At 36.7% G+C, this 27,524-nt stretch overlaps 1 protein-coding gene across 3 annotated transcripts in view; it reads left to right on the forward strand.

Annotated features, from left to right (window-relative positions):
- The window catches only part of DMD (dystrophin), a 734,955-nt gene that overhangs the window by 199,352 nt on the left and 508,079 nt on the right, over positions 1–27,524 (forward strand). For all 3 annotated transcript variants that reach the window (XM_008577619.1, XM_008577628.1, XM_008577636.1), the window contains one exon: positions 6,179–6,333. In XM_008577619.1, the coding sequence (XP_008575841.1) occupies positions 6,179–6,333 (155 nt within the window). The remainder of the gene's footprint in view (positions 1–6,178; positions 6,334–27,524) is intronic.

Genomic DNA, 27,524 nt, shown 5'->3' on the forward strand with positions numbered 1-27,524 from the left:
ATCCCTATGTGGGATCCGAACCCGGGGCCTTGGTGTTATCAGCACCGCACTCTCCCGAGTGAGCCACGGGCCAGCCCATCACTATGCCTTCTAATGGACAACATATTTCAACACCCATCTGATGGTGTTGGTGGGAATCACTGATGCTTATTTACACTATCAGAAAAATATATGTAAACTTATTACAAAACCATATTAAAAATAAAGTTCTTTATTCAAGTAGAAGACTTCATTGCTTTCAAACAGTGGCATCTCTAAGATGGGGCTCAAGGGCTACTACAAAGCATTGACCTGCTGATGGAAGGATATTCCACCTGCTAAACTTCTTCAGTTATGAGATCAAAGTAGCTTCTCTACTTCTAGATTATTTTGTGAAACTTACAGGAGCTATTCCACAACATGCTTTTGTTCACATCTGTGAACTCATTTGAGACAGGCATCATATCGCACAAGAGATGGAAGTGTCTCCTTGGGAGTGTTCTGAGGACTGTTGCCCTTCAAATCTGGAGTAGAAGCTTCGGCAGTCACCACAACCCATACAATGTATGGGGTTAGTGACCAATACCATTGATGCAATTGTAGTGATCATGACAACCGGAAGGTAAGATAGGTTTCTCACCAGGGCATTTTTCTTTGCCTTTCCTTATCATATTCCCTAACGACAAATTTGAAAGGGATAAGAAGTGGCCTGAATGCATACAAGGCGATCATGATCCCGCAGTAACCACAAGGCCATGGGCTTGCGCATGTGTTACCACTGAATCCTGTGGGTGAGCATTCTCATCCCCACTTTACAGAGGAGAAAGCTGGGCTCAGAGAGTCGTTACCTGTCTTATCCTACCGCGCCCTGCCTTTACTTGGAAAGTAGCTCCAGGACACTCTGGAGCAGGACACCGCACTTACTGGGGCCAGGAGGGTCCCATATCTCTCTGCCTCACAAGACAGCGGGGTGCCGAGTGTCAAAAGCGGGAACGAAGCGACTTGGATCTGGGATCCCTTCGTCTCCCCACACCCGAGGGAGGCTCAGCCCCCATCGCGGGGCACCCGCACCCTCAGCCGAGTCCAAATACCTGAAGGCGGGACCCTTGCTCTTCTCACCAGATTACCTTGATCTCTACTAAATATCGTCATGGTCGCCATGGTCGCCATTATGGCGTCAGGTTTCTATGGCAACTATGATGAGCGGCTAATTTTTATTTTCATAGTCAGAAAAATACATGTAAACTTATTGCATAATCATTTTAAAAATGAAGCTGGAGATGCCTCCGCACAGCCCTCTGTCCCTTTGCGTTTTTATGAAAGCAAAACGCCTTCATTGTTCAGGCCACCCCTCAGAAAGGTTACTAATTAGAACTAGTCTGGGACACAAGCAAATGTTACAACTCTGCTCATTATGGTGGAAGAAAAGAAATCCATGTTGTCAGGACTTTTGTTTGCTTTAAACGTGACAGTAAGGGAGTGTTAGTGCACAGAGACACAGTGAGGTATCCTACGGCTCTTGGAGATGAGCTAGCCCTCTGAGGATTAGCGTTTAAAACTCACACACCATGCTAAGCAGTTAGCCATCTGGGGCAGAAAACTAAGAGACTGTCTTATAATCACATGACTGAATGATCTAGGGACACCAAAAAATATCCTACAACTATTCTCCTTTTTTGTGTGTCTCACTGACTCCCCAACTGTTGCTATGGTGTTACTTCATAACTCTTGGGTATTTAATGGACTCCAAAGTACCCTCCTACTCCATGTCAAAGCATATCTGTGGTTCCAGGGCTGGGGGTGGGTGTGGAGTTTAACTGCATTCAAGCACAATGGGACTTTTTGGGGTAATGGAAATCTCTGAAACTTGATTATGATGATGGTTGCACAAATCTACACCCTTACTAACATTCATTAAACTGTTCCCTTAAAAAAAAAAAAGAACAAACATTTATTTCACTTGTAGGTGAATATCCCAAAAACACATTTTATAAGAACACTTAACCAGTACTCAACCTTAAAATTTTAATTATAGGTCTACTCACTCCCTTTTATTGTCTAAGTTAAAGGGAGCCTCTCCTCTTTTTCTCCCATATAGGGTCAATATCTCAAAAAAAAGAGTTCTTACAAATAAAACATAAGATGACAAACAGCAAAATCTTAAAAATATTAATTAAAATGAAAACTATTAATTTAATATTAATTAAAAATATCAATTAAAATGAAAAAATACTCAAAATTCTTGAAGTTACTTCAAGTTGTCTCATAGTCTACAATCCTTCTTCCTAAAATGCTGTTTATAAATACCACGTACATATCGCAGCAGCAACATATTAGGTTTGAATGTGAAATATTTTTTTCCTGGTCGGGGACCTAATCTTTTGGGGATTTAGCATTTTATATTCTTCACAGAAAATGCACACACACACATATATACAAAATCATCTTTTTTTATAGCTGGTGCTCTCACAGTATTTTAAATTTCTTCAGACACTACAGTCGCCAAACAACAATTCCCTACAGGGTACACCATTGTAAATGGAATTCAGAAAGAAAAAAGGGTGTGTGTGAAGTCTATTGTATTTTTGAATTTACACTCCTTCTGAGGTCTGGAGTTATCCCAGTAGTAAATTTCACAGTGGTAGGCAACGCTGGTCAAGGTCATGGTTTCTAGTACGAATGACACTTCAGTAAAGCCCAAGGTGGTCAGCATATTAACTTAGGAGGAAGGGAAATCATTCTGTTCTGGTAAATGTCTTTAAAAAGGGAGAAAAGAAAGTGGTGGTTGAGAACTTTTGTGTTTAGACAAGGGCCTTAGTTTTTTCAATCTTAGTCAAGATCAGCGGGTGTTTTTCTTTTTAATTCTACAGTCTCACAAAGCCTGGGCAATATTCAGTCAGAGTTAGTGCTCAGTCAAGATTTCCTTAGGTATAAAAAAGTCTGAACTTTCATTGTGAATATAATTGTGGAGAAAAATATATGGTATGTGCATTTTTGCCTTTCCTCACTCTTTTACTACCTTTTTACTATTTTGTCTCTAATTTAACTCTAGCTTGATTTTTCCTTTAGAGATCTTGGAAAATTCCAGCATACTTTCAACGTCTACTTTTAGGTATTTCTTGTTATCTATAGATTATTTTTTTTTAGATTCATTGGCACATCCTGCATTTCATTTTTTAAGATTTTTAACAGCTTTACTGAAGTGTAATTAATATACAAAAACTGCACATATTTAATGCATACAAATTTGAAGGGTTTGAACATATGCATACAACTGTGAAACCATCCAAAGAGTGTATCCTCTTATACCTAGACTTTTCAAATAGCAATGCATGAGTGAGGGGTGGCTTACAAGATTATTTAACTTGCTTAGGTAAAGTAAATGATTTTAATTATATATTCATTAAAATTTTTATTTATATTTTGTATTCCTCAGACTATACATATATGCTCTTATGTTGGTTCATCGTAAGTATTTATTTAACAACTGAACTCTTCTTAAAAAGGAATTACCTTAGAAAAAGATAACCAAGTTATTGGTCTCAGTTTTGTCGATTTAGTAGATGATAGATAATAAATTCTTTTTGTAAAATACAAATATCGGCTGGAAGCCCCCCAGGGCTCCTGAGCCAGGGTAGGGGGCCACACCTCCCCCATGTTCACATCAAGCCCAGTGAAGACCCAGCCACCACCAGAAGCCCACTGGCCCCTGAATCAGGGTGTGGGGGGCCAAAGGCCTCAGCCATGTCCCCCTGCTGTCCATCCACAATCACCTGTGGGAATTTCTTGTGGGGACCAGCACTTGAGCCCTGTAGTTGAGTTAAATTGCTACTTTGCTGTTGATTCTCTGAGGAAGGCTCTTTGCGCACCTCAGGTTTTAATTGTTGACCTTGTATTGTACTTCCAGGTCTTTTGAGTTCCAGTACACCTTGTTTGTGTGGAAACTCTGGTCTGGGCCTGAGACATTTCAGCAAACTGCACCCCCTGAAGATCTGTATTCCTGACTAGTCTCCACTGAGTGGTCCTGTGCTGATTGGGGGGCAGATCAGCTGTTCTTGCTGTGCCCCAGTGTTCCACTGGTGGGCCCATCTCCCATTTCCCCCACCACCCGCACTCAAACCTCCACCTTCCGGTTCCTTGTGGTTTCTCACCGGCCTCTGAGTGTCTCCTTTTTTCCATTGTCTGTGGCCCCTCTCTCCTATGTGGGTCCACAGGAACCCTGATAGTGGTCTTGCTGGCCTGAGGGCCACCAAGGCCCTCTTCTCCCCTGCCACCTCCAAGCAACTTTATATGAAGGGCACATAAAAGGTCTGTGGGTTTTGCTGGCTCCTCCTCCATGCACTCACTAGGGCCAGCCTGGAAGTGGCAGGGGCTGGAAATGGTGGGAGTGGTCCTTTCTTTCTCTCATCGTGGCTTCTCCTGCCTTCATGAATTCAGTAGGTCTCTCCTCCTCTTCCCCTGAGCTCTAGCAGCCCCAGCTTAGCTGTTGTTGCTTTTTGATAGTTGTAAATTGGTTGATTTGTGGGACAGAGTGATGCTGGGAACCGTCTATTCCACCATCTTGACTGGAAGCCTGTGATTTGTATCTTTTAATACTATTTTTCTACGAACTTTTTGAAGTACTCTTGTATATTATCAAGGATAGAAATTCAACCAAATGCACTGAAAATATGCTAAAAGTACTAGCATTTGATTTTTATTATAAAAAGCATACTAACAAAAAAGAACAAATATTAAAACAATATGATTCCTCTTTTCAGAAGCATCAATTATTTTCAGTTTCTTGTGTTCTCTTTCTAGTACATGACTATGTATTCTTACAGAGTTAAAAAAGACAGTATAGATAAAAATTGTGTTATGTTTTTTTACACAAGAAAATTGTGTTCTTTTTATAGCTATTACTGTGCATCATTGGGTTGATGTATTATGTTCTATTAATGTCCCCTCATTAAACATTAAAATTGTTTCTGACTTTTTTTACTGTTTTGGTTAAAGAAGATTTTTATTCTGTAACTTATTTACTTTTTTGAATATTTTATTAGGATAAATTACTAAACATGAGATTACTGGGTTAATGGGAATAAGCATTTGTTTGTCACTTGGTATCTATTGCCAAATTGTCCAAATAGACACTGTTACCAGCTATATAGATATGCTAATTTTACTGGTCCTTTCAGCTTTGGATTTTATTTTTTGTTAATTTAACTAGTGCCAAATTGCACCTTCTTGATTTAATACTCTGTTTTATTATTACTTGAAATTTAACTTTTTTCTTTTTCTTTTTTTAATGAAATTATTTTATTCTTTCTCTTGTTTGAATGGTCTGTTCCTATTCCTTTATGAATTTATCAATTTATCGGTAATTTATCAATTTACCCACCACATTGGACTTGATATAACTATCTTAACAATTTAATATGTTAATGCTTAGAAGCCTCTTCCATGCACTTGTAGAAGTATTTAATTGAAATTTTGGGTTGATATGCTTCCAGATAGATAAATCTATTACTGGTCGACTTCTTTCTCTGAAATATGTTTCAAGTGATGAAATGGCTAGTTTGATAACACTCAATTGCCAAAGACAAACAAAGAAGAAAACATAGGTGTTTTGGTTTAGCAAGATTCTTGTATTTTTACTTTTATTTTAATTTTAAAGTAGGATATTTTTTAAGTATTTTGATCCTTCAAATAAGTTTATAACTAGAATAATAGCACTGTTCTTTTGTTTTTTATAGTTTCCATATGCAGGTTTATTTGAATGCCAGTAGATGGCACTAATTACATAAACAATTCAACAAGTTAATGAAGAGTGAAAAAATGCATGAGATTATTTTCTTTCTGTTCAAATTTTGTTATATGTCACATATTGAACAATTATACAGAAGCTTATTTTTATAGTTTGGTTTCTCACGTGTTAAAAACAATTAAGCTTACTTTATTTCCAATTAATTGCTACTAAATTGAATTACCTGATCCTGTTTATTACTCAAGATGCTGAATTTGAAAAGTTTTGTCATGAAACATGGGTTAGCTTATACCGTCATGACTGACTAAATCACATGGCAGGTTAAAAGCAATCATGTAGACATGTTCTACATGAGGAGCCAGAAGCTATTTATGAAGCATTTTAAGAAACTCCAACTGGAGATTTTAGGGAAAAAAAACTGACATTCATTTTCTTTCCCATACACATTTATAGCAGTTGGCCAAAGATCTCCGCCAATGGCAGATAAATGTAGACGTGGCAAACGACTTGGCACTGAAACTTCTCCGGGATTATTCAGCAGATGATACCAGAAAAGTACACATGATAACAGAGAACATCAACGCCTCTTGGGGAAGCATTCATAAAAGGTACAAACTACATTATTTCTAAAACTACTGCTGGCTATAATGATGGGGCGGTGACACTGGATGGACAACACAGGTTTGTTTTCCCAGTCTTGCTAAACTGGATCTTGAGAGGATCCAAGATGACAAATGCCAACTAAATTCATAGGTTTGACTCAGTCTCCTATTTTAAAGATGAGGAATCTGAGGTCTGGTGAAATTAAATGATCTACCCACAACAACAAAGGTAGTTCAGAAATTAGAGAAAAATAAAAGATTGATTTGTAGCTAGAAGAGCCATGTATCAGTCTACTTTGAGAACACTATCCAAAGAAATATCTTTCTATTCCATCATGGCACGTGGTACACCATCTTTAATGTGACAAAGAAGTCACTTTGGGCTTCATGATGGAGTTATAATTGTCCATGGTACCATCATTTCATCTCACTGCACACAACCAATGGGAAAATCCATATAGGGTAATATGACTCATAACTTCATTTCAGTATGTATCTATGGAAATTAACAGCTCTTAGAAACACTATCTCCTCAAACTAGGTCCTGTCTCCTTATTATCCACTCTCTTAACCCCTTGTGCTTTTCTTTCATTTCCAATTAATCTAATTGTAAATAAAAGCATGAATTATGTAAACAATTGTTTAATGTTTGTCCTCCAAATTAGTCTGAACTCCATGAGGACAGAGACTGTGTCTTTCTTATTTGATACACCTCCATGTCCTGAACTAGGTGATGTAATAGGGAGATGGTAATTATTTGTTGAATAATGACTCCCTTCACAAAATGTAGAGCTACCTTGTGCATGCTGTGATAAGTTGATTGTTGGGTGCTTATTTTGAATTGTACCAGAAAACAGGGGCAAAAATATACCTGTACAACAATGAGGAAGACCATAGTGAAAGATGAATTTCAGAAGATGACATAAACTACTGAAAGAGTCAGTTAAGCAGTGTTTATTAAGAAGGAAGGCTATCATTAAGAGGAAAAAGCAGAGTTTGAACTAGAAGCAGGAAGGCTTACGAGTAATGAGCTATTGATATGTTGAAATTAAAAAACCAAGTAAATCTTGCATCTGAGCTAGAGATTAAAAAGTGAAAACTCTTGTGAAGCTTGATTTAAGCTAGCGACCCTGGAGTGTAGAGCAGCTCTAGTCCTGAATTCCAGACGGTAGGTGTTCAATGACCATGGAAAATAAGATTCAACCTAAAGTTGGGAAGTTATATTTGGGGATCTATCAAAAGGACCCCGGTGGAGAAAGGGTGAACCTGAATAGGGGACTGATATTTGGAAAAAATTTTCACACTTACTTCCTCTTCTCAGTGGCAAGGTTTGTACTTTCTTTTCCAAATGCAGATTTGGTATCTGTTCAGTTAAACAAGAACAGATTAGGCTTAGGAAGAATTATTAATATGAAATTAATTGGTATCATTAGATCTCAGTGGGAAATACTTGCTTTTCAAAGAGAAGCCTCTTTAGGAAAGCAAATTAAGATCAGAGATTAATTTGGTAAGTTTAGGGAATGTTAAGTGGGAAGGGGCCAAGAAGAAAGCTTGTTCATGGCACAAAACTAGCACTTTGGGGGACTGGTCTATTTCATCTTCACTACTCTTTCTGGCAGACCCCTCTCTCCACGTTCCCATGCTCCTTGGTGCCCCAAGCAACTCTCTCAGTTCTTTTGATCACTTTATTAAGATCACTTGCAGTTTATATTTTTTGGCTTGGTCCCTAAAATCTTATCAGCTAAGGAAGGTATATAATTGCTTCCCCAATGAGTACAGTAAGTTGGAATTTTAGAAGGCAACTTACATTTTTAGCTGGCCCATACAAAATCTGCAATTTGCCAAGCTACTTTTGACTCATGCCTGTGAAGCTGTTCTCTGTTCTTTTCTCACTTTACATATACTTTTTGCAAAAATTCATCCACTTGTGTAGTTTCAGTCTGCTATTTTGAGTTTCAGTCCTGTATAGCCTACTGCTTTCTTTCCATTTTAATGTCTCACAGGAACTTCACATTGAATAGGTCTAAAGCTGAACTCCTCTTTACCCTCTTCCAACCTCTTTCTCCTAATGCAACCTACTTCTCTCCCTATGGTCCCTATCTAGTGAACATCACCACAGCCCATGCAGTTGTGCAGTTTGGAAACCTGAGTGTCATGCTTGACTCTTCCTTCTACAACCCCCATAGCTAAGCTATAACAAAGCCATTCACTGCCTAAATAGCTTTCCAGTCTGCTTACTTCTTTCCATTCCTACTCCTCAGCTATCATGTCTTGCCTAAATGACCACATCATTCACCTAACTGGTTTCTCTACTTCTAGTCTTCCTACTTCCCATTAATTCTCTGCATAGAATCCAAAATGATCATTCTTTCTTTATTTATTTATTTTTCATTATACATATTTATGGGGTACAGAGTTGACTATCAGTATTTGTGTAGAGTATGTAATTATCAACTCAATGTTATTAGCATATTCATCATTACAAATTATAATTACTCTTTGTGTCCCTTACCAAATTACTCTCTAACTCCCCTCCCCCTCCATCTTTCTCACCACAAGTAGCTATAGGTCTGTTCTCTCCTTCTGAAAGTTCAACATCTTTTTCTGGTCTTTCTTTCTTTCTACATCCCACTTATGAGTGAGGATATAAGGTACTTATCTTTCTGCTCCTGGCTTATTTCACTTGACATAATTTTCTCCAAGCTCATCCATGTTGCTACAAATGGCAGAATTTCATTCTTTTTTATGGCAGGGTAGTATTCCATTTTGTGTATATACCACATTTTCCTTATCCAGTTGTCCATCAATGGACATTTAGGTTCTGACGAGGGACTAATATCCAGGATATACAAGGAACTCAAACAGCTTCACAGTAAAAAAAACAAATAATCCAGTTAAAAACTGGGAAAAGGAGCCGAACAGACATTTTTCAAAGGAAGACATACAAATGGCCAACAGAAACATAAAAAAATGCTCAACATCATTAATCATCAGGGAAATGTGAATCAAAACCACACTGAGATATCACTTGACCCCAACTAGACTGGGTATTATCAAAAAGACCAAGAATAACAAATGCTAGCAAGGATGTGGGGAAAAGGGGAACTCTTCTACACTGTTGGTGGGACTGTAAATTAGTACAACCACTATGGAAAACAGTATGGAGGTTTCTCAAACAAGTACAGATAGATCTTCCATATGAACCAGCAATCCCACTTCTGGGTGTATACCCAAAGGAATGGAAATCATCATCCTGATGGGATACCCGCACTCCCATGTTCATTGCAGCTCTGTTTACAATAGCCACAATACAGAACCAAAATGATTGTTCTAAATACAGTATATTCACAAAAAAAAATGATTACATTGTATGATGTTGAATATACTGATTATTTCTGATTTGAGTATCACATATTGCACACAGGTATGGATATTCAATGCTGTACCCCACGGATATGTAGAAGCAATTGTGTTTCAATAAAAAAAAAAAAATTAAGGTATCAAAGAATAAAAATTCTGAATTTCTTAAAATAAATAAACAAATATAGTATATTCATGTAGCTTACCCTCCTCCCCCTTTTAAAGCCATGAGTAGCTTGCTATTTGAAGACAGTCCATACTTCCTGAAATGGCTTCAAGGTCTTGTGTGATTTGGCCTTTTATTACAACTCCAGCCTAACTTCCCTGCTCTCCCTGGATCCTCCACCTCCCTCCCTCGTGCACAGGTAACATTGAGCTATTTTCATTTTTTCTTAGCTATGTTCTGTCTTCTTTATTGCCTACTGACCTGGTATATAATATTCCCTCTTCTTTGCCTGCTTAAGTTCTATTCATTATCCAGGTCTCAGTGTAAATGCCAGTTCCTCCAGGAAGCCTTTTCTGACTACCAACCCCCAAATCCCCATACTCTTTTGGTCCTCTATTATACTGCTTATCTTACTACACTGTACCTAAGGTTTGCTGGTCTTTGTCTCCTACAAGGATATTAGCTCTGTAAGGGTATGGACATTGGCTGCTTATCCACCCTTACATTACCTAGCACTTAGCTTGGCACCTAGTAACTATCCCCAAAACAGTTTTTGATTAAATAAGTACATGAACAAGCAAAAATAATTACAAGTGTGCTGATGTGTCAATAGCTCAACACAGAAGAAAAATGTATCTGTTAGAATTGTTTTTCAGTTTCAAGTAACAGAAAACTTTCAGTAGCTTATTAAATAATGAGAAATTTGGGGGTGGGCAGATGCTGACGTTGGTTCAGTGGCCCAGCAATGTCACCCTTGAAGTCTCCGTGTTCTTCTTGGCATTTCCCTCAGAACATGTGCATTCCAGCAGGAAGAAGAAAGAGGAAAAAGGAAAGTGCTTGTATCAGGAAAGGAACAGCTTTCCTAGGAACTTTACATCCAGAACTGTACTGCAGAATCACCTCTAATGCCTAGGAATTGGGGTTGGGCGAATCAATAGAGAATGTCTGCCACAAAGGGAATGGAAAGAATAAACTGACAACCTGACATGCTATAGCTCGGCTGCATTAAGTTCTCAGAAGAAATAACCAGTCAAGTCATTGAGTGATGCAGTAGGATTTAAATAACCATGGACCATTTGAGTTTGATGATCTCTCTCACTGGTCAGTGAGAGATCATGAGGAAAGCTGAATTCTCTATGGGCTGATGATACTTTACATTAGAAATCCACATTCTATGTGTGTTATGTATGTATGTCAGTTGTACAGATCAAACCATATCCTGGTTTGTCTACACCTTCTCTTATTTTACATTCTTATTGACCTTATGCTAGATAGATAAAGAACGAGAAAGGTTTTTAATGTGGTCTTTTGCATTTTGACCTGTTTGTCCAATATCTTGCCCAGCTGAACCCAGAAGTAAAGTAACATCATCATTCTCCTCTAGACTTGTGCTGTCCAATAGGTTAGACACTAGCCACAGGTGGCTATTTAAGTTTAAATTAATCGTAATTAAATAAAATTAAAAATTCTCTGTCTCAGCCACCTTTCAAGTGCTTAAGAGCCACGTGTAACTAATGGCTTCCCTATTAGATAGTGTGAAAAGTTTATTAGCGTCACAAAAGTTTTATTGACAGTCCTGCTCTACATCATCTTTGCCTATGTCCACCTAAACAGTATAGAGCACATTTATTATAACTACATACTGTATTACTTCGAAATGAGTTATTGTTATATTATATAAATAAAAAGTGTTTCTTTTATGAAGTGGTTCATATTATTGTATTTCCTTGTTCCCACCCTATTTCTTTTACTTATCCATTTTCTAGTGTCGGTGTTTAAATCCTCAAATCCTACAACTATGGCAAGATGACATTCGCACTTATTTTGTTAATCCTATAAACTCATTTTTAAAAGACAAGATTAATAATATCGATATTTGGGTATGGAGAAAAAGTACCTTATATCTTCGGAAACAAATCTCTAATGACACCTTCTTAGATAGGAGGGACTCTACTTAAAAGCATAGAGGGACCCTACTATGAAAAGCATTCTGATACATCATTTCTCACAGTTCAGCTATTTTGCTACTAAACACTAATGCATTGCCTGCACTGAAACTTTCAATGATATGAATAAGTCCATGCAAAATTTTTGTACATTTGGAAGCCTATTTAGAGCAATAAAATCTTCAATTCAGTTTGTTTTAACATTTATTTGTACATATTTGGGGGGTACAGTGTGTTGTTTCGATATACGCATATACTGCATGATGATTCACTTAGGGTGGATAGCATAGGTTTGTACCCATTAGTCCACCACTTTTCCTACCCCCACCCCCTCAGCCTCTAGTAAACATTAACCATTATTCTACTCTATGCTTATGAGAACCACCTTTTCTTCCAATTCAGTTTTAAATTGTTGAATATTAAATAAGATATAAAAATATAACTTGGAAGAGCTTTACTTTGATATCATACATTGGCAGGTTGTAGTTTCAAGAAATAATCAAGAACAAAAGTAAACTAGTGTTATCTTGTATTTTAGTGTTATTTAAGTTTATTAATGGATCAGATGAATCTTCAAACTTTACATTGACTTTTGATAGGACCTTTTATTTACTACTTTTATATAGAATAGATAAATGTAAATAGCCATTTGTGCTTAAAGGGAATTAATCTACTATTCATGAAAAAAAAGAAAACGCTGCTTCTCAACTAAATTGTGCAATTTAGAAACTCAGATCAGAACACAGATCATTGTTATGACCTATGTAGGAAAATATTTTATTTTCCTGATCATATTCCTTACAGAGTCCATGTTAATGTATAAAGCCAGAAATGGTGAGCCTCTGCAAGTTCATTTCTTCCTTTTCGATCTCTGTGAATAGATATGAATTTGTGAATAAGATAATATTAGATGTGATATTACAAATTATTGTGAGAAGCCTCTAAGGATTAGATTTCGAGGACTGCCATCTGGCTTTATGATGACACTGTCATGAGATTTCATTTCCTTTTTTCTATTCCAGGATCACTCTTTATACAAAAAAATGAGCATTAAGTCTGAATTGTCTGTCTGTAGCTATATGAGGCCTTCCACAACTACCTGCCAGCCAGGTGTAAGTTCATCAAGTAGAGGGGCTGGTCTACATGGCTGAAATTCCTTATCTAAGTTCCCAGATGCCAGAAAAACCCCTCTAGGTTCTAAGAAAGATTTAGCATGTACATGTGTATACACATATATGTGTACATATTTGCACATATGTGTATATGCATATGCATGTATATACATACAAACATACTATTCCTTAAAATAATACATCAGTATATTTCTGTTCTTCCTGATAATTACCTTTCAGATTTTAATGATCACAGTTAATAGTTGATATTCTGATAAAATTATCACCTGTGTTCTCCACCTTTGGCAATCCTGAAAGCACTTATAAATCACTTTTTGCTTCTCTATTCCTAGGTCCTTTCTCCTCTTCTTCACGTTAAAGAAACAAGAAGGGGGGGAGGGAGGGAGTGTGCCATATTGTTATTGTGTACAGCAAAGAGCTACTCTAGCTGGAAACTGGATCTCTTTCACATTCTCCCACATGTTCTTTTAGTAATTATTCTGCTCTCTTTTTCTGGGATCTTCAATTTCTTATTCCTATTGCTCCTCCCGTTCTGTCAACCACCATGCTCAAGTCTCTCTCGACCTAAAAGAACTTTTCTAGGGTGTCATCTTTTCTATCCAGCTATGCTTGTTTCCCCTTCCCATCCAATTTTTGAAGCAATAATTGACATTAGTGTTTGTTGTTCTTCAGCTCCTGGTTATATGTACTTCAGTCCACTACAATCTTACATCCCCAGCACTGCCACTTGACTGAAAACAAAGACTCATTAATATCATCAATGACTTTGTAATAGCTAATTGCCCTATGTTTATTTATACATCTACTTGACTCCATTTTAACACTGGTCCTGTTGGTCAACTCTACTACTTGAATCTTTCCCTTCCTTGGTTTCCAGAACAATATCATCTCTCAACTTTTCTGTTTCTCTAATCATGTAAGTGTGAAGTGCTTGGCACAATGCCTAGCACAGAGTAAGAGCTCAGTAGATGTCATCTGTCATCAGCATCATTAGAATTAATTCCCTCACTCAATAAATAAATATTTTTGTGCTAAGTATTTTCTGGGCAGTCTCATTTCAGCAGTGGAAATCGCTATCATCATGATGCTTACATTCTAGGAAGGAGAAGGTGAGAGACAGTCACTGACAAATAAAAAAAATTAAATATTTGATGTGTCAGATGGTGATAAGTGCAATGTGGAAACATAAAGAGGAAAAAGAGAGAGAGAGAGAGAGAGAGTGTGTGTGTGTGTGTGTGTGTGTGTGTGTGTGTGTGGTGGGGGGAGCGCAGGATGAATATATTCTTTTGATAGTACCAGAAAGGTAATCTTGACCAGCGTAAGTCTTAAAGTCTGGCAAGGGCTGCTTCTGTGGTATTTCAGAAAGTTCCAAGATGACACCTTGAGCGTCTTCAAAATGACCCTCCCTTCTGCATATAGATGGCTGAAAATCCACACACGGTTATGATTTGTCTCTTTTGAAAGTTCACAATGTTTCAGTGTTCTTAGAATGCAGAAGAGGGGATTGCTTTAACTAAGAAAGGTCTTACTGAAAGTGTGACATTTAAGAAAAATCTAAAGGACCTGAGAATGTGAGCCATATGGATCACTGGAAGAAAAGCAATATAGGAAGGTCCTAACCCTTGGAAATGCCCTGAGGCAGGAGTATACTTAGCATGTTGGAGGAAATTTAAGGAGACCAGTGTGGCAGGAAAGGATCATGTGAACGGGAATGTAGTAGACAATGAATTTACAAAGCTAACAGAAATCTGATTATATTGATACTTTTAGGCCCATCTAAGGACTTTAGCTTTTATTCTGAATGAGGTGGGAGATGTTGGAGGGTTTTTAACAGAAGAATGTCATATTTTGACTTATCTGGCTCCAAGAACTGAACCTACCTAGAAAATACTCAGCACAAAAATATTTATTGAGTAAAGGAATTAATTCTTAAAATGTTAATGACAGATGACATTTATTGAGCTCTTACTATGTGCCAGGCATTGTACCAAGCACTTTGCACTTATTATATGATTAGAGAAATAGAAGAGTTGCAAGATAATATTGTTCTGGAAACAAAGGAAGGGAAAGTTTCAAGTAGTAGAGTTGGCCAACAGGACCAATGTTAGTCATAGAGTAAAGAGAAGAAGTGAGACCATTAGAAAACTACTGTCACAATTCAGTCAAGAGATGACTGTGGCTTGGATCAGTATGGGAGAGGTTAATGTGGTGAGAGGTAGTTGAATTCTACTGTATTTTGAATACAGAGCCCAAAAGGCTTTGTAATGGATTGGGTTTAGGTGTAAGAGAAAGAGAAGTCAAGGAAGACTCCAGAGAAAATTATGTTAAGTGAAATAAGCCAGGTACAGAAAGAGAAATACCACATATCCTCACTTTTAGGTGGGAGGAAAGCAAGAAAAAGGGAAGGAAGGAAGGGAAAGGAAAGGAAGGAAAGAAAGAAAGAAATGAACCATCACAATAACACAAACTTTCAGAAGGAGAGAACAGAACTGTGGTCAGTAGAGGTTGGGGGCGAGGAGGGTAGGGAGAAATTGAGTAATGGACACAAAGAATGATTATGATTAGTAATAATGAACATGCTAATAATACTGATTCGATCATCACATATTGTACACAAATACTGATAGTCAACTCAGTGCCCCATAAATATGTATAATCAGCTCTGTTACAAGTGTAAAAAAATTTTAAAAAGGAAGACTCCAGAGTTTTTAGCCTGAGCAACTGGAAGATGGAGTACTCATTTACTGAGAAAGGGAAGGCTTCAAGAGCAATATATCTTGGAAGGAAGATGTGGACACATTACGTTTGAAATGGCAATTATGCATCCAGGTAGAGATGTGGTAGAGATGCTGGATATACAAATATTAAATTCTGGGGATGGCTCAAGATAGTGGCTCAAGATACAAATTTGGGAGTTGTAACAATAATCAGCATAGGTTCTTTTTACTATATGCAACCTTAAATGTTGGTGTTCTAGTCTTAATTCTCTCTCTTTTTTGTCTCTCCACATTTCAAATAGCTTTGTCTATTGGCTTCAACTACCATTAAGACTCCTTAGTTTTCACTTCCATCTTATACTTTTCTCCTGAAATCCACAAATGTACTTTCAGCCAGCTACTGCACATCTCCACCTGCATATACTACAGGCTCAACAAGTCTAAAGTAGAATGCATTATCTGCCCCTAAAACAATGTTAGATTTTCTGTGTGTTCAGTGTAGTTTCATTGCCTAACTTGATTGTCTCTAAGACTGGGAATCTAAGAATTACCTTCTACCTTTCCCTTCCTCTCTCTTTCCCAATCTACTTATGCATGTATTAAATTAGCTTCCAAATTTTGTGAATTCTACTTTAAAAAATGCTCTAGAAACTATCCTCTTTTCTTCATCCCTATTGTCACTTCATCCTAAAGCCTCTTCACCTTTTGTGTGGGAGATTGTAACCACCTTTTCTCAGTGCTGTCAGACATCAAGGAGTCTGTACACTCATGTGACCTTCATACTGGCCCCAGACTTTTCCTTAAAATGAATCTTCTTGCTTCCCTTTGTCCCCAGCACTATTTTTTTTCCACCTAAGACTTGCTGGATGATATTTACATATGTGATATATTTTCAAAAACATACTTAAATTTTTCTGAAAGTAAAATTTTTTAAAAAGGAAAACTTATTTTTTACAGGGAAGAAGAGCAAATAGTACCACAAATTTTTGTCTATCTATTTATTTAAGAGAGAGACAGATGTGAATTTTGTTAGAGTCTAATATACTCTATTCACAAATGCTGTCCTTTCTCAAAACATTTTTGGAGTTTGTTTTCTGGAATTGGTTGGGGACTGTTTTATGATCATCAGCAGACTATTGTATTATTTTATAGCCACACCTTGTGTTTACTCAGTAATTGTGCTCTATAATTGTGAATTGAATAAAACAATCAGACGTTGGACACTAAATGGCTTTGGTTTATTTCCAAAAAGTTAAAAAATGAAGATCCGCTGCCCTTGAAGCTATGTAAAAGACTGTAATATGATGCTAACAGCATGTTGTATAAAATACAACCTTTTGTTAAGTTCAGGGGCTGCTTACAATATATTCGTAGCATATTTTATTCAAAATATGAAAGCTACAAATGATCCTAAAGCCACCAGTTCAAACTTCTCAATTTAGACTAGCCTATTTTTAATCCCTCTCATGCAAAATATAGTACCTTCTAGTCTATCTTAAGAAATAAAGGAGTTGGTACATTAAAACATCCAATCCATTAGCAGCTCCTTTAGGTACACTTCTTTTGTCAGTGTGAAGAAGTTTCCTTAGGTTCTTTAAGAGAGAGTTGCTTATATAGTTACAAACACTCCAATATTTATACTGCTGAGACCTAATCTTTCCAACTGATTATGAAGCATAAGAATTCTAGCAGTCCTACAGTAGAATAATACAATACCTGGTACGTGAAACCTTGGGGCTCTGGGCCAGGGAGTGTCACAATCCATATGGATCTAAAAGGTTCATAGTGGCAACTGCCTGTTTTATTTTATGTCATCTCCCTTAAAGTAATTAGAATGTTTCTAGCTTGCAGGGATTGCACACAAAGAGAGACATTTAGAACCATGTCACTGGTGATTTACTGGTGTGGAAAATTACCTGGTGATATAGCCAAGTAGACATTATCATTCTAACCCAGTCCTAATAGCCCTGAACTGGGCTCCACTAGCACACCAACATGTTTGCTTAGAAATGCCCGGGCATGGACTTCACCCATGAAAAAACTCTAAATTAAAGAAAATTTATAGTTGCTTCCTAAGGAAAAATTATAGGACATCAATAGACTTTTCTTCATTTATAAATATAATATTACAGTGTCTAAAATTAAGACAAATGGGGGAAAGTTTCTTTTATTTGATTTAATTGAGCCATTAATGTTAGCAACGATATCCATCATACAACTTTTCAATTATATTTGCATTTTTTGTTTTCTTTGCATCTGCATCATTCTCAAAAAGAATTCTTTAAAACATTCAATAAAATATAGAAATCAGCTAGACTTTATTTTTAGAAAGTTGAGTTACTTTTGATAAATGTATAAAATCATCATTTGACTTAACTTCTATCTATACAATTCTAAGTCTTATAGTTTGGGGATCTTTTGGCTTTATTTAATATATAATAGGGATTAGTTGTTTTATTATAAATATAAAGCACTAATTCAAATGCATTTTTCCATTAAAATATGCAGGACAGGGCCAGCCCGGTGGCACACTGGAGAGTGCGCCGCTTGGGAGCGCCGCGGCACTCCCGCCGAGGGTTCGGATCCCATGTGGAGACTGGTTCCCGCTCACTGGCTGAGTGCGGTGCGGGCGCAACACTGAGGGTTGCGATCCCGTTGCCGGTCCCCGGTACAGGCGTGACACCGAGGATTGCGATCCCGTTACTGGTCAGTAAAAAAGACAAAAAAGGAAAAAAAAAAATATGCAGGTCATATAGGTATTAGTGAGTTTTGTAAAATTTAATTATTCTAATCACTGCCCCCCCCCCCCCCCCCAAGAAGGTCATTTTAGCAGTTCTAGGTGGTGGTCAACAGCAGATTTTTTGCAGCCCTTTTTCACCAGTAGGGAAACCTGATGCCATCTCTAACTAATTGAAGCAAAGAGCTGGCTCAGGTCCTTTGTTTTGCATAGAATATTTTCAGATTCTTGAGCCCAACAGAATCTGAACTTCTGGCAACCATTACCTCCTTCCCAGGCCAAAGCCCCACAGCTCCATGTCTGCAGCCCTGTACACCACTTTGTGGTCCTGTGGCATTTCTGAACGACAGAGCTACTTATCTTGTTTCTGAGTCTAGATTGTACCTTTCTGGCTTTCTATTTTGATAATTTATATCCTATCATTCCGTGTTTAGAGGTTTCTTCTATATCTTGAAATAATGTTTTTTCCCTAGTATAAAGTGATATTTATTGTAGCAAATTTCAAAAACTTAGAAATAAAAAGAGAATCACTCTTTCATTCTTAGCATTTTCCTTCATCATATTTTTGTAAATAAACTTTTACCTATCGATATTTTACTTCCATTTTATTAACAGCTAAATGCATTTACAAACAGTTTCTTAAATCCCTACCACATTTTTATTAGAAAAATATGTGTAGGTATTATCTTTTCAAGCAAATCCACGGGGAAAATAATTGCCTGAGGTGCATGGTGATTTACTGAATAGCCAGAAACAAAAGTAACACCCTCATGCCTCCAGCCAATGTTTTATGCTCTGGCCATTCTGTCTGTCATCAGTATTCACTCGAAGAGATGAAAATTATTAAATTAACTGGGAAATCAATTTCCATTCAAAGCAGTGGTTGTTTGTTTTAAATATCTTCTAATATTCAGCTTTACACTTAGCTTCATCAGATCCCTAATTACGATATTCATTGCATCACTCTGTGTCCAGTCAGTGTTTTCAAGCAATAGAGCATTTAAAGCAAGTCAGATGAACCTAATTTAATCTCCTTTGGAGATTATAACCTAGATTGCTTAGACTCATGGCTACTCATATCATTCCTGAGGGGCTGTGTTTTTCTTCTATATTGCTAATGTTTTAAACCTAGTGAAATTGGGTTAGCTATTGAACATCAGCTTTACCATAACTTTTAAAAAATATATATTTAAATGGAACTAACCCTCCATATAATGATTGAATACAATTTTTATGCTGAGACAAATTAGGTGAATAGTAATCATGAATTCGTAATGATTACTTATGATTTTATGTTTTTGTAGTGAGATGTGATTTATTAATACAAGTATGTAATATGTAAGTAGTACCTAAGTTTCCTATTAAAAGAAAAATGCTAAAATGGCTTTGTTCTTCTAAGCCATGAGTCTAGCTATTGACCTCTACTTACACAGAGTTGGTGTTCCAACCCAAATCTGCAGCTTTGAGGCCATTGCTCTCTTCATTGCTGTTTAATGAATACATATCAATTGGGAAGGAGGTTTCTGGCAGCTTTGCACAGTAATCTAATCTCAGCTCTGTCTTCTCCAATATTTTCATCAGCGGCTTGGATCAAGATGTAGATAAGATTCTTATCAAGTTTGCCAATGTCACAAAGCATGGAGAATAGCAAATACAGTGCCCAAGAGTATCAGGAACCAAAAAGTTTTCAACAAATTGGACTCATAGGTTCATTACTGAAAGATGAAATGTAAATGTAAGGCACTACACTTGGGTTCAAAAGAGAAGTAAAACAAGAACAAAACTCAACTGACTTGTACTGGGATCCTTAGAAATAGATTCTAAGATGGAGAGTTGTATGCGAAATGTTTGTTGAGGAGTGTTCCCATGAAATACATGTGTAAGGATGTGAAAGAGGCAAGATTGGGCAGAAGGAGAAGCCAACTGGTAGCAATTGGAGGCCTTGGCGGATTCTCAGTAGAGCTGTGAAACTTACAGGGCCCTTCAGAGACAACCTGAATTGACACAAGGGGGCTAGGCCTTTGTACCCCTATGTCAGCCAGTTATTGGTCCTGGATCACCCTGTAGTAGAGGGCAAACTCGGGTAAAATAATTGCCTATAGCTGAGGGCAATTTCCAGTGACAGTGTCAGCTGTGAGTTGTTAACAGTTAATTTTCCCACCAGCTAGGACACGGGGTCTTGGTGATATATAAATGTGTCCACTATCCCGATGTTACCCACAGTGTGGTCCTTGGACTAGCAGCATTGACATCACCTATGAACTTTTTTTTTTTTTTTTTTTTTTTTTTTTTTTTTCCGTGTCCGGCAACGGTTCGCAACCCTCAGTGTCGCCCCCGTACCGGACCAGGACCGGCAACGGGATCACAACCCTTGGTGTTGCCCCCGCGCCTCGCTCAGCCAGTGAGCGGGAACCGGTCTGTATGTGGGATCCGAACCCTCGACGGGAGCGCAGCCGCGCTTCCCAAGCGGCGCACTAGCGCAGTGCGCCACCGGGCCGGCCCCACCTATGAACTTTCTAGAAATGTAAATTCATGGGTACTACCCCATCCTCCTAAGTCAGAATCTCTGGAAATGAAGCCCAGAAAACTTTTAACAAGCTTTCAGGTCTTCAGGTCATTTCTATGCATATTAAAATTTGAGAACCACTGCACTACACCAACCAAAAACATTCAGAATGTGGAAATCACATAGGGGTTTTGGTAACAATAATATCTATTTCTCTCTCCTCTTTCTCTTTACTCACCCCCCCCACACACACACACACACACATGATGTAATAGAGCAGTGGAAAAGGAAAGCTAAGGGGATCTTAGACTGGATAAATTCAAGCAAATAATCTAGTCCTTCCTAAGAACCTGTATTTTAGTTTAATAGAAGGATTTTGTGATAAAGCTTTCCAAAGATGAAACTGGCTGCCTTGTAAGGTTGTAGAAGTAATAAAGTATAGTTTTGGGTTATGCCTTGGCAGTCATATGGTGTAATCATTTCAGGCATCACGTGGGCACATGACTTTAACACCCTGATCCTCTTCATATACTTCATCTATTGCAGTTTTCTTTTTCCAAAGAGAGTTCTGCCAGAACTAGTTCCATTGTATCTTAAAACATGTTAACTCAAGAAAAGTTTCTATGTTTGAAAAAACAACATCATGTTAAATCAAGGTACACAATTTTTTTTTCCCTGTGGGACTAATCAGACCCTTTATTATAGTGTACGCATTGTGAGTCAACAAAGAATGTGTGTTTTTGAATGTGGAGGGGGGGAAAGAGATGGTCAAGATAGGATGAATTTCTTCCAAAACTTTGACCATGAAACCAATTTCTCAAGAAGAATCTTATATGACATTATAGCATCTGACCCAATACTATGCGTGGAGCATGCACTGCATAACCATTTGACAGAATAGCATCTAGACCAGACCACTGCATGGAGATTATGTCACTGGGAATTACCTGAATAGTATTCTCAAGTGCCATTAGCCCAACTCTCTACTTGGGCTAAGTCTACAAATTTACCACACTAACCAGGGGAATCTGTGGTATTTGACCTTCGACTCTACTCAGACATCTTTTCTATAATTCCTTCAGGACTGTTATTTTCACCTCATATTCTGTTACAAGTTTAGGAACATTTTCTAGAAAGGTAGATAGATAGATAGATAGATGATAGATAGATAGATAGATAGATAGATAGATAGATAGACAGATAGGAAAGAGGAGGATAAAGAGAATCATATTGCAGGTTTCTTTTCCTGAGACTTTCCACAGGGAGGAAAGAGGGGAAATCATTAGGAAATTACGGAATTAATCTGGAATACCTTTAGTAAAAGGAGCTACACTTAGGCAAAGTCTCTATTTTAGCAGATAGCAATAACCCATAGAAGCAGTAGACAATAGAATCTATTATAATTTCTGGCATTTGCTAATAAGTTTTTTCCTGAAACAAACTACATTAACTCTTTGATACTCTATCCTAGTCTACATTTTAATGGCATGGGACTAACTCATAGTTTCGATTTTTTCCCCGACCCAAACATATAATTCACACCCTACTAATGATTACTTTTAGCTTGTTAGGTTGCTGCTGGTGACAGAAAAACTTATCCTGGCAGGTAGGCAGTTCCAGAAGCCCAGTGAAGCACTTGATGTGTGTTAGTAAGCCTCCGTATACTTCTTGTGTAGAGGGATCCTGGCCAACCCATCTCACTTGGCAACTGTTCCTGATGGATAAACCTGCTCTACTCTGAGAAGAGGCCGAGACTCTTCAATGGAGCAGTTGTGATAACCAGAGTTGAAACTCAAAATTCGAGCAGGATTTCGCAAATTCCTTGGCAAGCCAGTGGCTTAGGACTCATTCTTGACCACAAGCTCTTAATTGATAGAGTGGGACAACTCTCCAAATGAACATAACGTTTTATAGGTCTGAGTTAGCCTCTGAATCTGTGTTGCCAATTTCAATATCAAAATATTTATAGCTCAGATAAGAATACCGAGGCACAGAGAGTCTGTGACTTTCCCAAGCTCAAAACACAAGCTCACGCTAATTCTGACAGAAATTCTTGTATTTGCTATCAGTCTTCTTCTTTTTTTTTTTTGCTCTTTATGTTTACATTGCAGCATTATTTATATGATGGTAGGTTCTTTAATTATTTGAGAATTTTCTCATGTAAGATGATTTTGTTACTTTTTAATATTTTAAATAGTTCTTTTGACTCTTTTCTACCTTTGCCAACATATTAATATGATTGCTCCAAGAGGTCATCTAAGTAAGTATTTGCCATTCTTCCTGGAAAAATGTAAAGAATGCTTTCTCTCCATCTTCTTAGTCTATTCCAAAGTTTTGCCAAAGTTTGCTTTTGAAAATAGATTATCTGGTACAGCCTTACAATTCTAACTTTGAAAGTACAAGTCAGAGTCAAACAGTGGCAGTTATATATGCACTAGTGTAATTACTACATAATGAAAGTATCTAGGTTGAAAAGATTGATATTGACATATATTTGCCATTTTCGAATTAATTGCTTCAGTGTAAATTAAGCACTAACTTTTTACCAGGTACTGCAATAGGTACTGGGGAGAGAGAACAAAATTCTCCTCGTATATATGTTTATAAATCCACATTCTAGGAATATATAGAATCTCTTTTTCTGAGAGAAGGCATAATATTTTATTAATATCAGTTTTTATTCCTTCCAACATATATTGTAAGAGTTCTAAACACTGTTATAATTAAATGGGACAATCTATAGAATTCTATATTTACTTTCACTGTGCTGACAATGTAAGATTTTATTTAATGTACCCTTCATAGAATTACTATTACATATTTACCTAATGCTGTTATCATATCATATGAGTATACATTCCACTAATAAAACAAATGTACAATTTTGTTGGTTCAAAACCAAGGTTACACCAATACTTTTATTTTTATCACTTTTTTGTGAAGATTAAAATAATTGCTACTATATCATATGTTTCAAGTTTTAAGAACTACTTTAAAAGTATATGCTTCAGGACAGACATGATTATGTATGGAAAATTATGATGTTCATATTTTCAAATGAGAAATAAAAAATGCATGTGCCTATCAAAAACACTCAATTTTTACAGAATAAATGATAAACTATCACTTTACCTATAAAGAATGCCATTTTTTCTGCAGAAACTTGAACTACTTAACAATAAACTAATTACTAATCTTAGTCCTGGAATCTGGTCATATAATGGTACAAATATTGTAAATAACAAAGGGAAAAAATACAGTTTATCAATAAATCATTTCTTCCTATTGACAACATTTATTCAGGAAACAGTGCAGGAGTGACATGTGCAGTGGTCTCTAAGAGAGGTGGGGGTAGCAATAAACTCTGACCATGGTTTCTGTCATCACAGCAGGAATGTGGAAGACCTGAGCTGAACTCTAGAAATCACCTGGAGAACCAGTGATTTTCTAAGTAATCACCTATAACGTTTTTGAAATTAAATTCAACAATTTGATTTACACCAAGAAGGGAACAGATAGTCAGATCAAACTTGGAATTCATTCTGAATGGCATTCATCTTTTCTAGATGTGCCATCTCATCCTGTGTCAATTACACTTTCAGATGATCTTCAAGGATATTTCCAAGTAAAATGTGTTGCAGTTATACTGTAAACTGGCCTCTCGCCTTGCACTGCTTTTGCTGTGGTAAACTTTATTTGGGAGGGCTCACAGAACTCAGAGCAAAATAAGGAAAATGGAACATTGGTTTATAAAATTGTATTTTTTTAGTTTTTATTTTTTTACATGAAAGAATGTGATTTATTTATGTTTTACATTTATTTATTTTTAGTTTACAATGTTTGGTGTAGCTGATTTCCATGACCCTTTACCAATTCTTCTCTTTAAATCCCATTGTGTGGCTAACAAAAGTAATTCATAACTATGCTTCTGTGAACATTAATAGAGAAGCGACCAAATTGTTCAGTGGTCAACTAAGATGAGTTTTTAAAGTGTTGTGTCATCATCAACATTGTCACTTGCATATACCTTGAAACCAGCTAAAGAAAATCAGTTGATTAATCATTAAGGGTCTTATTTAAGTGAAAAATATAAAGATCATTTTTTTAATATATTGAGAAATCATGCCAGCACAAGAATGAGCCAGATGTTTTACAACTTGGTATCCATAATTTAAAGTAAGTAGTAGTCACTCAAATTATTTTTAATTTGGTTTCCTTATGATTCAGCTATGCTAGAATTTGGAAAAACACTCAGGTAAAATGAGAGAAGGTAAAATTCAATATGTGAATTTTTTTCTTTTTTTTAACTAAAGCTCATTTCTGGTTACTTTTGCCAAACTTTACGAAATATATGTCAGCTTCATGGTATTTATAGCAGTGAACTGTAAAGTTTTAATAAAATGTGAATATATACTTTTTTTAGATAATGTTAAAGAATGCTGGCATAAATGAGGATATTTTTATTTTTCTAGAAGATAAGAACAACTCTCAAAGATTTAATTATTCTGACAACATAAAGTGTGAACATTGGTTTCTATAGTAGAACAGAGCCTATAGAAATGTTGCTTATGGTACTCAGATTGTTGACTAATCCTAAAGGAGAAGACATCAATTAATTCATTGAGAAGCACTAACATCTTCTTCAATAATGCATGTTACAAAGATTTGGGGCAAAATCCACTAAAATGATATTATATATAACAGATGAAAATTCATTGTGTTTTAACAGTCTTGCCCTCTTTCCTGCAAAACGATTAAAACTTGAATCAGTAATCAGACTTTAAAAATTCATCCTAACTATGGACTTAGAGGACATTATGTTAAGTGAAGTAAGCCAGGCACAGAAAGACAAATACCAGATTACCTCACTCACATGTGGGATCTAAGGGGGGAAAGAAAGTTGATATTATAGAGGCAGAGAATAGAACAGTGGTTACTAAAGACTGAGGGGAGGGGCAAGAGGAGGGAAATCAGAGAGGCTGGCCAACAGGTACAAAATTACAACTAGGTAGGAGAAATAAGTTCTGGCATTCTATTTCACAGTAAAGTGATTATGTTTAATAGTTAAGTTTTGTACATTACATAATAGCTAGAGGAGAGGCTTTTGAATGTTTTCACCACAAAGAAATGATAAATTCATGGGGTGATTCATACATTAACTACCCTAAGCAGATTATTATAATATAGGTATCAAAACAACAGCTAGTACCCCATAAGTATGTACAATCACAAGGTATAGGTTAAAATTTTTTAAAAATTGAAAAATTTATCCTAACTTCCAAATGTATATAAATGTACTATAAGAAAAGTAATTATATCCTTTTTAGGGAAATTTATGAATGAAAAATGTTCACAACATGGTGTCTTGTAGGAAATGTTAAGCTTTGGGTGAATAAGGATGTTTAGGGATAATAACACTCAAAGAATCGTTGCCCTTATTGTGCCTCCTGTCTCTTATTTGTTATTTCTGTCACTTCCCCAGTGCTCCTGTCCCCAACTTTGCCTCTCTCCTTTTTCCTTTTTGTCTCCACCTTAGCCTCTATGGTATGTCTCCATTATTGTTGGCATTTGCTTCCCGTGGGCTCTTGCACCTTGTCAGGTCTTGTATACCTGTTCTTGCCCACATATTTCCCCATCCCCAGTGGCTACAACATGCCTTGTATCTCAGCTTCCTCCAGGATCATCTTGGTTTTCCAGAGCTCCTGCTCCTCAGTATTCTTCCTGCTTTTCAAAGACTCCCGTTTGCCTTTCTGTATACTTCTGTCTTCCGAGTCTGCACTGTTATCCACTTATATGATGGCACATGAGGTCATTGTTATCTGAGCAGATCTTCAGCACAGCCACCATGAAGTGCAGCTACCTTATCATTGTCTGTTTTTTTCACAGTGTGTGCAAACTACCTTGATCCTCACAGAAAGGTATTATAATTAAGTAAATAAAATGCACAAATTTTCCCCCTAGAAATATAAAAGAGAAATAATTTTAAACCAGATATAAAGGATAGCACTTATATCACACAGAAACAGTGCTATTGTGTTAGCACATTATTGGAAATTCATTCCTAGAACCTTGATACTTATTCACTTTTTATTTTTAAATTACATGTACCTACCCATTAATTGCAAATTATTTTAGTGTATCTTTTACTTTAAAAAAAAAAAGGCTGTCCTTTCTGAAAATTTTCATTTGGAAAATAATTTGTAAAAATATTCACAGTATGGGTTTATTTCCTCTTTCTTGTTTAAACTCTAGTTATCTTAAACTTTGTGTACTTTTTAAAAAATAATAATAGAAAAGCTTACTCTTTTTCATTCCTGTCAAAACAGATTTACCAGACTTGGGTGAACTTTAAATAGTTCTTGTACAAGTTGGAAAGTTGATTTGCTGCTTTCATCATGCTCGTTGCCTTTTTACCACAGCAAAATTGTAAATGTAAACTTATTCCCTAGAAGATGAGTTGGGCTGCAATTTTCAGCTAATTGGGAGAAGGAGCCCTGAGTCGAACACTGTCAGGCTGATTTGAGTCTTAAGATATGATGATGATTATTGTGTCAAAGGTAATCAAGAACGTGAGCTCTGAACTGACTAAAGGGCTGACTGTTTTTAATTCAGGTTCGTATATGAAGTAGACC

The sequence above is a fragment of the Galeopterus variegatus genome, unplaced genomic scaffold (assembly GCF_000696425.1).
Source record: "Galeopterus variegatus unplaced genomic scaffold, G_variegatus-3.0.2 Scaffold69, whole genome shotgun sequence".
Taxonomy (NCBI): Eukaryota; Metazoa; Chordata; class Mammalia; order Dermoptera; family Cynocephalidae; genus Galeopterus; species Galeopterus variegatus.